Raw genomic sequence first — 15,492 nt, forward strand, 5'->3', positions numbered from 1 at the left:
AAAAAAAAAAAAAAAAAATTATTTTTTGTTACTGTTACTTTTCAGTAAAATGTAGCTTTTCGTAAAACATTCACTATTCCATTTTGCTTTTAGTAAAAAGTAGTTGGAATATGTAAATGGTTGTAGAATTTAATAATTTTATTTCTTCAGAGTAGTTAGAAGTTCACACTGTAATATGCTGCTTTTGCAAGGAAAACAGATTTCTAGTAAATAATTTATTAATCACAGTATTAGTGTTGCTTACTTCATGTATTTGTCTTGAGTTCAGGTATAAGATTGCTAAGATTGAGAAATAATTTGATTTTATAATATTCAAATTAGTCCTTTCAGAAGTAGATCAAAGCAGAACTTTTCTTTGGGGTGGAGTGAGAGTTATCAGCCGATTCAGGCATCTGGGTAAGAACTTTAGCAACATGAGGTCAAACAAGGCCAACTAAAGATATCTGGATCAGGCTTACCCAGGCGGGCTATCTTCACATTAGAAAAGCAGTATAAGGCCAGGCGCGGTGGCTCATGCCTATAATTCTAGCACTTTGGGAAGCCGAGGTGGGCAGATTGCCTGAGCTCAGAAATTCAAGACCAGCCTGGCCAACACAGTGAAACCCCGTCTCTGCTAAAATACAAAACATTATCCAGGCTTGCCAGTGTGCACCTGTAGTCCCAGCTACTCAGGAGGCTGAGGCAGGAGAATTGCTTGAACCCAGGAGGCAGAGGTTGCAGTGAGCCAAGGTTGCACCACTGCACTCCAGCCTGGGCGACAGAGCCAGACTCTGTCTCCAAAAACAAAAACAGTAATGGCTGCAGGAATCTCAGTGACAGTCTTCATGAGATCTGTCTCTTGATTCTCACTGTTTTCAGTGTGGTTTAGTTATGCCCTTTCTGTTTGGTGCACAGCTGTCTTCTTGAGATCACACTTCACTGTCGCCCTGGGAATTCCTTTTGTCTTTCTCCTATAATCTTGTTTCTTTTTTTCTCTTTTTAAAAAATTTTCAGAAGCTTCATGAGAATAGGATACCTGGGAAGCAAATGTTATATATAAAATGTAAAATATATATATATGTTTATATTAGAAAATGTATTTATCAACAAACTTAAAATGATAGTTCAGCTCTTTCTATGGTGCAAATAATTTTTCTTCAGAAATTCAAAAGCATCACTCCATTTTTAAAATAGCTGTATTGACGTTAAATTTACATACCATAAAATTCACACGTTTTATTTCCTAAGTGTTATCTTTCATAGCATGCTGTACTTATTTCACAGATGCAGTATCCTCTCCTAGCTTTCTGAGCATAATTTATTTTGGAGTTCTTCCTGTACATGCTTATGCTTCCCCCAAACTCCTTTTTGTTTGTTTTGATCTCTGTCTTCCACTTTGGAGGCTTTTATCCAATATCTGGTATTCTTGATTACTGCCTATTCAGTGGGAATCTAAAAACACTGGATGCTCTGAAGGCATGGATAGGGTTTGTTGACTCTGATCCTCACCATAGGGTAATTTCAGTGGGCTTAGGTTGGGGAATCTACAATGTTAGGATCCTTAAGTCTCTTCTCTTGGCCGATCAGGTTGCCCAAAGGTGAATCTTCCAAACTCCTGCCTAAAGGATAGCAGTGTGGTTGCCTGCATTCTGGAAGCCTCGTTGGGAGTTCTAGCTGGGGGAACTTCTGTATTCAGCATTTAATATGTTACAGTCATTTAATCCCTTGTTTTTGGTACAATGTTGTGCTCTCAACTGTGTCTGGCATCTTCCTTCCAGGGAGCCTCTGTTTTATCTTTTCCAGTTAGTATGCCTCCAGATTTATGCAAGGATGAACAAGAGGCAGCTGTTCATCAATGTGAGCTAGACACAGGATATAGGACTCTACCTGCTTCTCAGATTGCTTTTCTCTTTATTTTACTGCATCACTCCCATCCTTTTATCACCAACTTGCTCACTTGCTTTTCATCTTTCAGAATGTTGATATATCCCCTGTTCTGTTCTCCCTTCTAGGTTTGTACCTTTAATTTATTTTTAAATTCCTGGTTACAGTGGAGTTTGAGAAAGGAATGAAATGAAGAAGGATAAGAGATGCTCATTGTTAATCTGCCATCTTAACCCAGAATCTATTCTTAAAGGGCAGGGGCTTTTTCTGGTTTATCTCTAAATTTCAACTCATAAAGGAATCTGTGACATAGTATATACTTAATTAATGTTTGGATGGTTAAGTCTTATTTTATACCTGTATTAGTTATCTACCACTGCATATCAAAATATTCCAAAACGTAGTGACTCAAAACAATAAACTATCTCACACAGTTTCCATGAGTTAGGAGTGACTTCATTGGTTCTAGTTCATGAGGCTGCATTCATCTCAAGTCCTTACAGGGCCTGGGGGATTCAATTCTAGTATGACTCACTTAATTGGTAACAACTTAGTTCTGGAGGCCGCAGTTCCTTGCCATGTGGACCTCTCTATAAGGCTGGGTAAGTATCCTCACAACATTGTGGCTGGCTTCCACCAGAGCAGGGATCCATGAGAGAGCAGGGCAGAAGATGTAATAACATTAAGACCTAGCATTGAAAGTTACATTCTTTTATTTTTATAATATCCTATTGGTTACTCAGATTACTTAATATTCAGTATGGGGAGGGACTGTACAAAGCTGTGAATCCCATATGTCAAGACTCATTGGGGACTATCTCAATGGCTAACTACCACAGTTTCTGACTTAAGTTAGAAATAAAAGAGTATATTAAATCCAAAGTAAGCAGAAAGTAAGAAATAATAAAGATTAGAGCAAAATTTAATTTAAAAACTACAGAGTATCAATGAAGCCAACTGTTGGTTGTTTAAAAAAATTAGTAGAATTAATAAATTCCTAGCAAGATTAATCAGGAAATTAGGAAAAAGCAGATTACCAGTATCAGGAATGAAGCGGGGGTATCACTAAAGATTCGTCAGAATTGAAAGATTAGTAAGGGAATGGTATGAACAACTTTATGCCAATTAATTTGATAACTTAGATGAAACAAATTCCTTGACAAGCCACAGCTTTACCAAAATTGACTCAAAAAAGAAGTCTGAATAGCCCTGTATCAAAGAAATTGAATTCATAATTCCTCCTCACAAAACTGCAGTCCCAAATGATTTCACTAGTGAGTTTTTTCTAACATGTAAGGGAATATAACATCAATCTTTCACAAATTCTTTCAGAAAATAGAAAAGATTTCCCCCACTCCTGCCCCCCGCTTTTTTTTTTTTTTTTTTTTTTTTTTTTTTTTTTTTTTTTTTTTTTTTTTTTTTGAGATGGAGTCTCACTGTCGCCTAGGCTGGAGTGCAATGGCAAGATCTCTACTCACTGCAACCTCCCAGGTTCAAGCATTGTCCTGCCTCAGCCTCACAAGTAGCTGGGACTACAGGCATGCACCACCACGCCCAGCTATTTTGTGTTTTTAGTAGTAGTAGAGACAGCGCCGTTTCACCATGTTGGCCATCATGCTCTCAAACTCCTGAACTTCATGATCCACCTGCCTCAATCTCCCAAGTGCCTGGGATTACATGCTGTTGAGCCACCGCCGCCCAGATTGTTTTCTAAATTTTTTTTTTTTTTTTTTTTTTTTTTTTTTTTTTTTTTTTTTTTGGAGACAGGCTCTGGTCCCCTTAGGGCTGGAATGCAGGTAGTGTGATCACAGCCCTCACTGCAGCCAACCTCCTGGGCTATGCTGCCTCAGGCCTTGGCTTCTTCAAACTCCTGCTGGCCCTCAAGCAATTTCTCCATCTGGGCCTCCCAACATGCCCTGGAATTATAGGCCATAAGCCGCCATGGCCCTTGGACCCAGTTCATTTTCTTGAGGGCTGGTATCCTCGGTACTAACACCTGACAAAGACAATATAATCCTCTCAACAGAAATTACATTGACTCATTTTAAAATTCTCGTGATAAAAATTGCTAACTAGCCAATAAAGGCAAATTTCTTCAGCTAATTTAAAAAAGTTAGAAAAACATACAGCATCATCATACTTCTGTGGTGAAGAGATGAACGCTTTTGCCCTAATTCAAGAAGAAGGCAAGATGCTTGGCTCTCATTATTTCTATTTAGTTAATCATACTGGAGGTCCTAGGCAGTGGGCAAAGCAAGAAAAGCGAATATAAAGCATAATTCCTGTAAAGGAAGAAATAAAACTATCTCTTTTACGTAGAAGACATAATACTCTTAATTTAAAAAAATCTAAAGAATCTACCAAACAAGCCCATTAAAATTATTAGATTAATACATGAGGCCGGGCGCGGTGGCTCAAGCCTGTAATCCCAGCACTTTGGGAGGCCGAGACGGGCAGATCACGAGGTCAGGAGATCGAGACCATCCTGGCTAAAATGGTGAAACCCCGTCTCTACTAAAAAAATACAAAAAAATTGCTGGGCGAAGTGGCGGGCGCCTGTAGTCCCAGCTACTCGGGAGGCTGAGGCAGGAGAATGGCGTAAATCTGGGAGGCGGAGCTTGCAGTGAGCTGAGATCTGGCCACTGCACTTGCACTCCAGCCCGGGCGACAGAGCGAGACTCAGTCTCAAAAAAAAAAAAAGAAAAAAGAAAAATTAATACATCAATTTAGTGAGGCCACAGGATGCTAACTGCATATACAAAAATGAATATTAGCACTGTAACAAATAATACCAGCATTCAACAATTGAAAAAAATTTTAAGTGCCATTCATAACATAAAACATAATTGTTAGGAATAAATGTAAAGATGTGCATGGCCCCTACACTGAAAGCTATAAAGCATTACTGAGAAAGACAAGGAAGGTAAAGAGGTGTTCTTGGACCAGAAGTCTCAAATTGTTAAGAATTTTATTCTCCCCAAATTGATCTATAAACTCAATACAATAGAAATCCCATCAGGCTTACTTTGGGAGGCTGAGGTGGGTGGATTGCCTGAGCTCAGGAGTTTGCAACCAGCCTAGGCAACATGGTGAAACCCCATCTCTACTAAAATACAAAAAAAATTAGCTGGGCATGGTGGTGTGCGCCTGTAGTCCCAGCTACTCGGGAGGCTGAAGCAGGAGAATTGCTTGAACCTGGGAGGCAGAGGTTGCAGTGAGCCAAGATAACCACTGCACTCCAGCCTGGGCGACAGAGCAAGACTCTGTCTCAAAAAAAAAATTATTATATATATATATATAATTGTCAAGCTGATTCTAAGATTTATATGCTGGTACGAAAAACCTAACATTTCTATTTTGAAGAGCCAAAAACTCTTTTAAAGAAGAACAAAGTTGGTGGATTTATACTACCTGGTTTCAAGACATGCTATAAAACTACTGAAATCAAAACAGTGATACGGGGTAAAGACTCAGGTTACAGAACAGCTACCAGAATAGACCCACTAGTGTGGCTGGTTGATTTTTGACAAAGGGCCCAACATAATAGAATGCCAAAAAGGTTAGTCTTCTCAATAAATGATGTAACAACTGGATATTTGTATTAAAAAATTAACCTTAACACCACACAGAAAATTTAATTCAGAGTTTATCCCAGGATAAGACATTAAAACTGGGAAATTTCCAAGAGAAAATGGGGAAAATATTCATGATCTTGGACGAGGCAAAGATTTTTTTCTTCTTTCGAGACAGGATCTCCTTATCACCTGGACTGGAGTGTAGTGGGTGATCTTGGCTCACTGCAACCTCTGCCTCCCGAGTTCAAGCGGCTCTCCCACCTCAGCCTCCTGAGTAGCTGGGACCACAGGTGCATGCCACCACGCCCGGGTAATTTTTGAATTTTTAGTAGAGATGAGGTTTTACCATGTTGGCCAGGCTGGTCTCGAACTCCCTGATCTCAAGTGATGCACCCACCTACGCCTCTCAAAAGTGCTGGGATTACAGACATAAGCCACTGCACCCGGCCAGGATTTCTTAATAAATTGAAAACCATTGCAATTAAAAGCTTCTCCTTTTGAGAACACCATTAAGAAAATGACAAGGCAGCCAGGCGCACTGGCTCACACCTATAATCCCAACACTTTGGGAGGCCTAGGCAAGAGAATTGCTTGAGGCCAGGAGTTTGAGACCAGCCTGGCCAACATAGCAAAAAAAAATTTTTGATTAGCTGAGCGTGGTGGTGCATGCCTCTAGTCCCAGCTTCTTAAGAGGATAAGAAGATTATTTGAGCCCAAGAGTTAGAGGTTGTGGTAATAATTATCACCACTGCACTCCCTCCAGGGCAACAGAGCAAGACTTTGACTCCTTAAAAAAAAAAAAAAAAAAAGAAAACACAAGCTACAACTGAGACAACACATTTGCAAAACATAACAGAATAGTTATATCCAGAATATATGAAAAACGTACATAACTCAGTAAGAAATAGAAAAAAAGTAGCAATAAAAATCACATACTTAACAAAAGAATATGTGTGGTCGGGTGCAGTAGCTCACGCCTGTGATCCCAGCACTTTCGGAGGCTGAGGCGGGCAGATCACCTGACGTCAGGAGAGCAGCCCAGCCCAACCAACATGGTGAAACCCCATCCCTACTAAAAGTACAAAAATTAGGCGGGCATAGTGGCAGTCACCTGTAGTCCCAGCTACTCAGGAGCCCGAGGCAGGAGAATTGCTTGAACCCAGGCAGCAGAGGTTGCAGTGAGCTGAGATTGCACCATTGCACTCCAGCCTGGGCAACAAGCAAAACTCTGTCTCAAAAAAAAAAAGAGCATATGTGAATGGTCATTAAGCCCTTGAGAAGATGCAGAACATTGTTGGCCATTCAGGAAATTCAGAAAGAACCACAGTGAGATACCACCCATAAGTACTAGATTGACTAAATTTAAAAGACTGAAAATAACAAATGTTGACAAAGATTTGGAGCAACTAGAAATGGTAGGAGTGTAAAATGGTACAACTACTTTGAAAAATAGTTCGGCGGCCAGACGCAGTGGCTCACGCCTGTAGTCTCAGCACTTTAGGAGGCCTAGACAGGCAGATCAGTTTAGGTCAGGAGTTCAAGACCAGCCTGGCCAACATGGTGTACTCCGTCTCTACTGAAACTACAAAAAAATTAGCTGGCGTGGTGGTGCATGCCTGTAATCTCAGCTACTCGGGAGGCTGAGGCAGGAGAATAGCTTGAACCAGGGAGACAGAGGTTGCAGTTAGCTGAGATTATGCCACTGTACTCCAGCAGCCTGGACAACAGAGCAAGACCCCGTCCAAAAATAAATAAATAAAAGAATTGTTGTGGCTATTCTTGTTTCATTGTGCTTTCTTGTTAATTATAGTATCTTAAGTTCCAGGGGGAGAGAGGATTACATTCTGTTGATATTTTGACTGAAAGTGCTTTGAATTTGAAGATTAATTTGGGGATAATTTACATGAATAGGGTGTATTCCTCCATTTATTTGATATTCTATAGTATCTTTCAGTAATAGAGATACTTATTGCTTCCATAGGTCTTATACACCTTTTGTTTAGATTTCGTCTCAAATGCCTTATGTTTTTTGTTGTGATCATAAGTGATATATTTTTAAATTACGTTTTAAGGCCAGGCGCGGTGGCTCAAGCCTGTAATCCCAGCACTTTGGGAGGCCGAGACGGGCGGATCACGAGGTCAGGAGATCAAGACCATCCTGGCTAACACGGTGAAACCCCGTCTCTACTAAAAAAATGTAAAACTCTAGCCGGGCAAGGTGGCGGGCGCCTGTAGTCCCAGCTACTAGGAAGGCTGAGGCGGAAGAATGGCGTAAACCCGGGAGGCGGAGCTTGCAGTGAGCTGAGATCCGGCCACTGCACTTCAGCCTGGGCGACAGAGCCAGACTCCGTCTCAAAAAAAAAAAAAAACAATTACATTTTAAGTAGGATGCTAGTGTATAATAATATATTTTTATATGTAGACCTTAAATCTAGCAACATTGCTGAATTATTAATTCTGTAATTTGTCCATAGATTTTATTGGGTTTTCTATGCACACAATGTTGTGAAGGGTAATAATTTTGTTTCTCTCTTTCCATCCTTTTCACTTTTTATTCTCCTAATTTGCTTTGCTATGCTAGCTGGAACTTCCTATAAAATGAATTTACCATAGAGTTTTTTTTTTTTTTTTTTTTCTTTTTTATGTTATCTGCCAGGTTGTAATACCATAGAGTTTTGGTAAATAACTTTTTACCAGATTGGGGAAGTTCCCTTCTTGTCCTGGTACAATAAGAGTATTTACTTCGGCCGGGCGCGGTGGCTCAAGCCTGTAATCCCAGCACTTTGGGAGGCCGAGACGGGTGGATCACGAGGTCAGGAGATCGAGACCATCCTGGCTAACACTGTGAAACCCCGTCTCTACTAAAAAATACGAAAAAAAAAAACTAGCCGGGCGACGTGGCGGGCGCCTGTAGTCCCAGCTACTCCGGAGGCTGAGGCAGGAGAATGGCGTAAACCCGGGAGGCGGAGCTTGCAGTGAGCTGAGATCCGGCCACTGCACTCCAGCCCGGGCGACAGAGCGAGACTGTCTCCTCTGTACTAACACAAAAATTAGCTGGGTGTGGTGGCAGACACCACAAAAAAAAAAAAAAGTATTTACTTCAGTGCTGAATTTTATCAAATGCTTGCTTTTTGGGGACTGCCATCTATGGAAATGATTATATGCTTATTTCCTGTAACATGTTAATGTAGTATATTTTATTGATAGATGTTTTAAATGTTAAATGTAAACATTTTTCAGTAATAATTAGCTAATTTGTGAAAGGGAAAGAATAAAATACATGTATATGTAGGTTTATTAAATATTAATAATTCATCCGAGGGACAGAAAAGCAAATATTTGGTCATTAAAATGTATTCCTAATTCAAAACTGTATTTGCTGATTTCAACCCATTCTTTACGAGTTTTTTATTACTAAATTTAATTTTTACCTCAAATGCCCACCTTCCTATAGAGAAGATGGTCAATAGTAAAATGATTCAGAGTGTAATGAATAAACAGGGAAGATAGTAGAAGAGGGTTAAACGGGAGAAATAATTCTAGCATGTTTGTTTAGTAGTTATAGTAATTACAGCTTTATGGTATCTGAAATATTAGTTGTGAATGCTGGTGTTATAGCAATCCAATGAATGAATTTTACCTGTAGGATTAAAAGAAAGGCAAATTAAGCATATTATTCACTATATATTTATTTTTCTTTATTTACTTTTTAAAAATTAACCCAGATCAATATGTGCCAAGAACTTAAACATTATAAACATATAACTTATATTTGGTATGTATCCTGTCAGCCTTCCTTTTTGTGCACTATAATATTCTAACATTTTTCAGTAGAAGAATATAATGTATATATGTTTAAAACTATTATGGATTTGAATAAGATACCCAGAATACTGTTAACAATCTTAACAGTCTCTCTCTTTTTTTTTTAATTAGTTAGAAACTGGAAATGTTTCTAAAGTTTATTTGGATGGAAGTTTAGCAGTGAGTATTGATTTCTCTTATCTTTTCCACAGAAGTACTCATGGGCCGGGTGCGGTGGCTCACGCCTGTAATCCCAGCACTTTGGGAGGCCGAGGCGGGTGGATCAGTTGAGGCCAGGAGTTTGAGACCAGCCTGGCCAACATGGTGAAACCCCGTCTCCACTAAAAATACAAAAATTAACTGGGTGTGGTGGCATGCACCTGTAATTGCAGCTCTTGGGAGGCTGAGGCACAAGAATTGCCTGAACCTGGGAGGCAGAGGTTACAGTAAGCCGAGATCACGCCACTGCACTCCAGCCTGGATGACAGAGGGAGACTCTGTCTCAAAAATAGATGAATAAATAAATAAAAATAAAAAATAAGTACTCATGAATGTATACCAAAAAAAATACATACACATGCGTACACAAACACACACACATACACAGGAACATTCATTGGAATATTGTTTGTAATAGTAAAAAATAACCCATAACTCTCCCTTAGGGGACATGAAGTACATCCATACAATGGGGTATCTTGCAGCTATGAGAATGATATAGTTTCATATTAGTACATACAAGGCACAGTATAGTGTTTCTGATGTTTTACCATTTGTGTTATTTTTTATTAAGAGGGGAAGGGAGTACCTATTTACTTAACTATCATGCACCCATACTGTAATATAGTGTGCAGCAATTAAAAGAGTGCACTGACATGAAAGGATCTCTAAGATGTATTGTTAATTTTTAAAATAATGATAAAATGAGTCATAGAATGTTTATCATCTGATTTCATCTAAAAGTTATTCCTACATTTTATCTTTGTAAATTAGTATTAATTTTTATTTTTTAATCACCTTTCTGACAAATCTAAGTGCATATTAAAAGGAGAGGTTGTGTACATACCTAAGTACTAACAATGGTTACTTATTAGAGATATTTGGAGGTGGGAGGTTCAGACTGGAGAGGGTCTTTACTTTGTATATCTCTGTATTGTTTGAGTTTTATGATGAAACTTTATTCATGTATTGTGTAATAAAGAAGTAAAAAACAGTATGCACTCAGTACCAAAAAGTGAAGTTATAAAGATAAGTGTTTTTTCATAGTAAAAAACGTATTTAAAAAAAATTTTTTTTTGAGATGAAACGTCTTGCTCTGTCACCCAGGCTGGAGTGCAGTGGCACAATCTCGGCTCACTGCAACCATTGCCTCATTGGTTCAAGTGATTCTCTGGCCTTAGCCTCCTGAGTAGCTGGGATTACAGCCATCTGCCACCACACCCAGCTAATTTTTGTGTTTGTTAGTACAGATGCGGTTTTACCATGTTGGCCAGGCTGATCTTGAACTCCTAATTTCAAGTGATCCGTGCACCTTGGGCTCCCAAAGTGCTGGGATAACAGGCGTGAGCCACTGTACCCAGACAAGATAACTCTTTTTTTTGAGACAGAGCCTCACTCTGTCACCCAGACTGGAGTGCAGTGGCGTGATCTCCGCTCACTGCAACTTTGGCCTCCCGGGTTCAAGCAATTCTCAAGCCTCAGTCTCCTGAGTAGCTGGGATTACAGGCGCACGCCACCACACCGGGCTAATTTTTTTGTATTTTCAGTAGAGATGGGGTTTCACCATGTTGCTTAGGCTGGTTTTGAACTCCTGAGCTCAGGCAGTCCGTCTGTCTCGGCCTCTCAAAGTGCTGGGATTATAGGTGTGAGCCACCACGCCCAGGCAAAAATATTTTAAAGAAAATAAAATACCCACGGTAGCCTCACCACCCACATTTATCCAGAGATAACTACCGTTAAAGCTTTGAAAATATCGGCCGGGCGCGGTGGCTAAAGCCTGTAATCCCAGCACTTTGGGGGAGGCGAACGGGCGGATAACGAGGTCAGGAGATCGATGACCATCCACTAGAACATGGTGAACCCGTCTGGTACTAAAAAATACAAAAAACTAGCCGGGGGGGCAGGGTGGCGGGCCCGCCGTATCCAGCTACTGGAGGGGGTCAGGCACGGAATGGCGTAAACCCGGGAAGGCGGATGCTTGCATAGCTAGATCGGCCACTGGCACTCCAGCCTGGTGACAGAGCAGACTCCGTCTCAAAAAAAAAAAAAAAAAAAGAATATCTTCCAGTGTAACGGGACATTTTATGGAGACATTAAGTGCCAAGGAAAGCAAGAGAAAGATCCCCACATAAAAAGTTTACACTCCTTACCTCTTAATCCGCCCACCTCGGCCTCCCAAAGTTCTGGGATTACAGGCGTGAGCCACCAACCTGGCCAACATGATAAAACCTCGTCTCTACTAAAAATGCAAAAATTAGCTGGACGTGGTGGTGGGTGCCTGTAATCCCAGCTACTCTACTCGGGAGGCTGAGGCAGGAGAATTGCTTGAACCTGGGACGGGGAGGTTGCAGTGAGCCAAGATCGTACCATTGCACTACAGCCTGGGCCACAGAGTGAAACTCTGTCTCAAAAAAAAAAAAAAAAAAAAAAAAAGGTTACACTTAGCTGAACAGACAGTGGGCATGTTTTTTGTTTTGTTTTGTTTTGAGTAGAAAAATGACAGGTAACTCACTGTCTTATGGTTTTACTTTTTGTTGTATCCCCAGTGCCTATATAACACATAATAGCCATTAATAAGTATGTGTCTAAGAAATGAGTGATGGTGGCCGGGTGCGGTGTGGCTCACGCCTGTAATCCCAGCACTTTGGGAGGCTGAGGTGGGTGGATCACGAGGTCAGGAGATCAAGACCATCCTGGCTAACATGGTGAAACCCGTCTGTACTAAAAAATACAAAAAATTAGCTGGGCTTGGTGGCGGGCGCCTGTAGTCCCAGCTACTTGGGATACTGAGGCAGGAGAATGGCGTGAACCTGGGAGGCAGAGCTTGCAGTGAGCCGAGATCGCGCCACTGCACTCCAACCTGGGTGACAGCGAGACTCTTGTCTCAAAAAAAAAAAAAAAAAAAGAAAAATGAGTGATGGTGATCTGCTAACCATTGGTGAAGCTCTTCTAGTTCCAAAACCTATGGTTAAGAAATCATACTGGTTGACTGTTAAAAAACCACCCATTGCTCAATAATATTGGACAGATAACCCTTAATATTACTATCTGTAAGCTGAGCACAGTGGCTCATGCCTGTAATCCTAGCACTTTGGGAGGCCAAGGGGGGCGGATCACCTGAGGTCGGGAGTTTGAGACCAGCCTGACCAACATGGAGAAACCCCATCTCTACTAGAAGTGCTAAATTGGCTGGGCGTGGTGGTGCATGCCTGTAGTCCCAGCTACTTGAGAGGCTGAGGCAGGAGAATCGCTTGAACCCAGGAGGCGGAGGTTGCAGTGAGCTGAGATTTGTGCCATTGCACTCTAGCCTGGGCAATGAGTGAAAGTCTGTCTCAAAAAAAAATTATATATATATATAATATTTTATGTATATATATAAAATACATATATGTGTGTGTGTATATATATGTATATGTATATTATTATCTGTAGCTTAGATTAGCACCAACGACTGATACCACTGTTTTTTCAAATCATTACAAGACAGGAAAAACTCTCATTAGAATAGACAGTCTAGGGTGGCATAGAAAGCCTTGTTTAAGAAATAATACTGGCCAGTGTGGTGGCTAACACCTGTAATCTTACCACTTTGGGAGGCTGAGGTGGGAGGATCACTTGAGCTCAGAAGATGGAAATCAGCCTGAGCAATATAGTGAGACCTTGTTTCTATTTAAAAAGAAATAATACCTAACCATCTCACCAGCCTTGTCTCTTACAAGCCTTGTCTCACCCAGAACACTTCTCTATAGAGAATGGAATGAATCAGTTACTTATGATGAAAGAGATAGGTAATAAAAACTGTAGTATTTGGCCATTCTGTATTTGTGCCTCAGAGGTCAAATTAAAACTGCTTAATTTTGGAAATGTGTGTGTACATAAATGTGCATACGGGATCTTTTTAAATAGATAGTTATCATGGAGCCTAAGATGAAATTTCTGAATTTTTTAGGGAAACATTAATTTGTATTATTTGTGTTTTTCTTCTTAGTTTCTGCCACTGCCTTCTACAAAGCACAACCTGTAATTCAGTTCATGTGTGAAGTTCTTGATATTCATAATATTGATGAGCAACCAAGACCTCTGACTGATTCTCATCGGGTAAAATTCACCAAAGAGATAAAAGGTGAATTAATTAGCATTTAGCATAACTTAACTATAAAATGCATGGATATAACAACCTTTTATTAAAATGTTTTTTGTATAATTAAAATCTATTTATGTAACATAACCAGTAAAACTATACATCAATTATAAAATAAAATATTACATTAAATTCATTACTATAACATCTTAGGTGGTATTTGAAAGAAATGCCAAGTAATGGAGTTAGTATCACTGCCAGCTAATTTTTTGTTAATACCTTCCCTTACTAGCTGAAGGGATAAGAATGTCTCCTGGGAAAATGCTTTAGTAATACTGTTAAAAGTAGGAAGCTGACTCCAAAAATATTTATTTTAGAACTAGAATCATTCTTTGAACATATTCTAATATAATTATTTCCTTATTTTTCTGAAATGATATTTATTTCAGTCCTCTGAAAATGTATTAATGTGGGGCTAGCCTGTTTCATGTGTTATTCTAGAATTATAGTTATTTAATGTAAGTTATAGAGTTGACTGTTGATCTTATTTATTATACTTAGTAGCTAAAATTTGTACAGTGCTGTTGCATCATATGTACATTTAATTTAGATAAATTCATCTCTACATGGCTGCCCAAAAATAAAAAAAAATAATTTTAATAGTGTACTGAAATCTATATTTTATATGTATTTAGTCTGATACTCTCTAATCAGAATGAGTAGGATAAATTGTATTTATATTATTAGATCTTAAATAGCCAGAAATAATAATGTTGTTTTTATTTTAAGATTTTACCTATTTATTGCAGATAATTTTCAGCTTGTGGTTTGAATGAAGCATTTAAGTTTGTTCAGTGAACATCTTTCAGTTCCCCCAAATCAATTAGAGTAGTTTAATACATTCTGCTTGCACCAGTAATCATTCATTCTTTGCCATTCAGTAACCAAGAGAGAGATAGTCATTGTAATAAAACATTAAAAGGAAGATCCACCCTGCTTCAAAAATAAACATCCATTTATCTCAAGTTATTTAAATACCAAAATAAGAAACTATTTATGTAACTGTTTTGCAACCATACCATTGTCCTTTCATAATCTGTATTAACTGCACAGCTAGCATTGTCAGGAGGTTAGTGCATTACCTACCATTAATATGTGATCATCTAAATGCCATGGTTTCCAGTGGAGTTGCTGCTTAGTTACCACCTCTGATATCATGAAGTCACTTACATTATTTTGCGGTAACTATGCAATCAACTCATATCACCACTCTATCACAGAAAATACAAGATGTACAGAACAAGGATTCAACTGCTACCCGAAGAGCATGGACTCGATCTTAACTTCAACTGCTCAGGGGCCCAAAGAAATGACTGAAAAAATGACTAGAAAGCATAATAAAGTTGATGTTATAGTAAAGGTAAAGCCAAGTTTATAGGTTAAATATTTATTAAAGCCAAAAGTGTTTTTTTGGTTGGATGGAGGGTTTGGGGAGGGACCTGGGCAGAGAATTATCTAGTCCACTTTTTAAAAATTTCAGCCTTTTGCTAGCCCCTAGATTTTTGGTCTAATTCTTAGGTACCTATGATCCTAGTTTGGGGATGGAAAAATCTGGGTTGGATCCAGTTGACAAACTGATTATTTTTTCTTTGTTCCAAGTAAAACAGTGCTTTTTTAAAAAAAATTTAAAAAAGGTTCTTTAAAGTACATCATGTATTCCTACTACAGTAACCCAAGAGAAAAAGAGTTTTATGTTCTGTCCTGTATCTATGGGTTTTTTAGCTGGTATGAAGAATTTGATGCTAGCTGTTAAATATTGACGCAAAGTATACAATAAAGAATTGATTTTCTTAGTATATTCATCTTATTCCAGTTGAACTTGTACCAAAATATTTAATAATAACTTTGGGCCAGGCGCGGTGGCTCAAGCCTGTAATCCCAGCACTTTGG

The 15,492-nt window shown here is 39.1% G+C and overlaps 1 protein-coding gene across 3 annotated transcripts in view; it reads left to right on the top strand.

The window, feature by feature from the left end:
* AGO3 (argonaute RISC catalytic component 3) overlaps positions 1-15,492 on the top strand; it is a 129,996-nt gene that overhangs the window by 65,036 nt on the left and 49,468 nt on the right. For all 3 annotated transcript variants that reach the window (XM_017884480.1, XM_017884481.1, XM_017884483.1), the window contains one exon: positions 13,450-13,584. In XM_017884480.1, coding sequence (XP_017739969.1) covers positions 13,450-13,584 — 135 coding nt within the window. The remainder of the gene's footprint in view (positions 1-13,449; positions 13,585-15,492) is intronic.

Source organism: Rhinopithecus bieti, unplaced genomic scaffold (genome assembly GCF_001698545.2).
Source record: "Rhinopithecus bieti isolate Rb0 unplaced genomic scaffold, ASM169854v2 scaffold_13029, whole genome shotgun sequence".
NCBI classification, from domain to species: domain Eukaryota; kingdom Metazoa; phylum Chordata; class Mammalia; order Primates; family Cercopithecidae; genus Rhinopithecus; species Rhinopithecus bieti.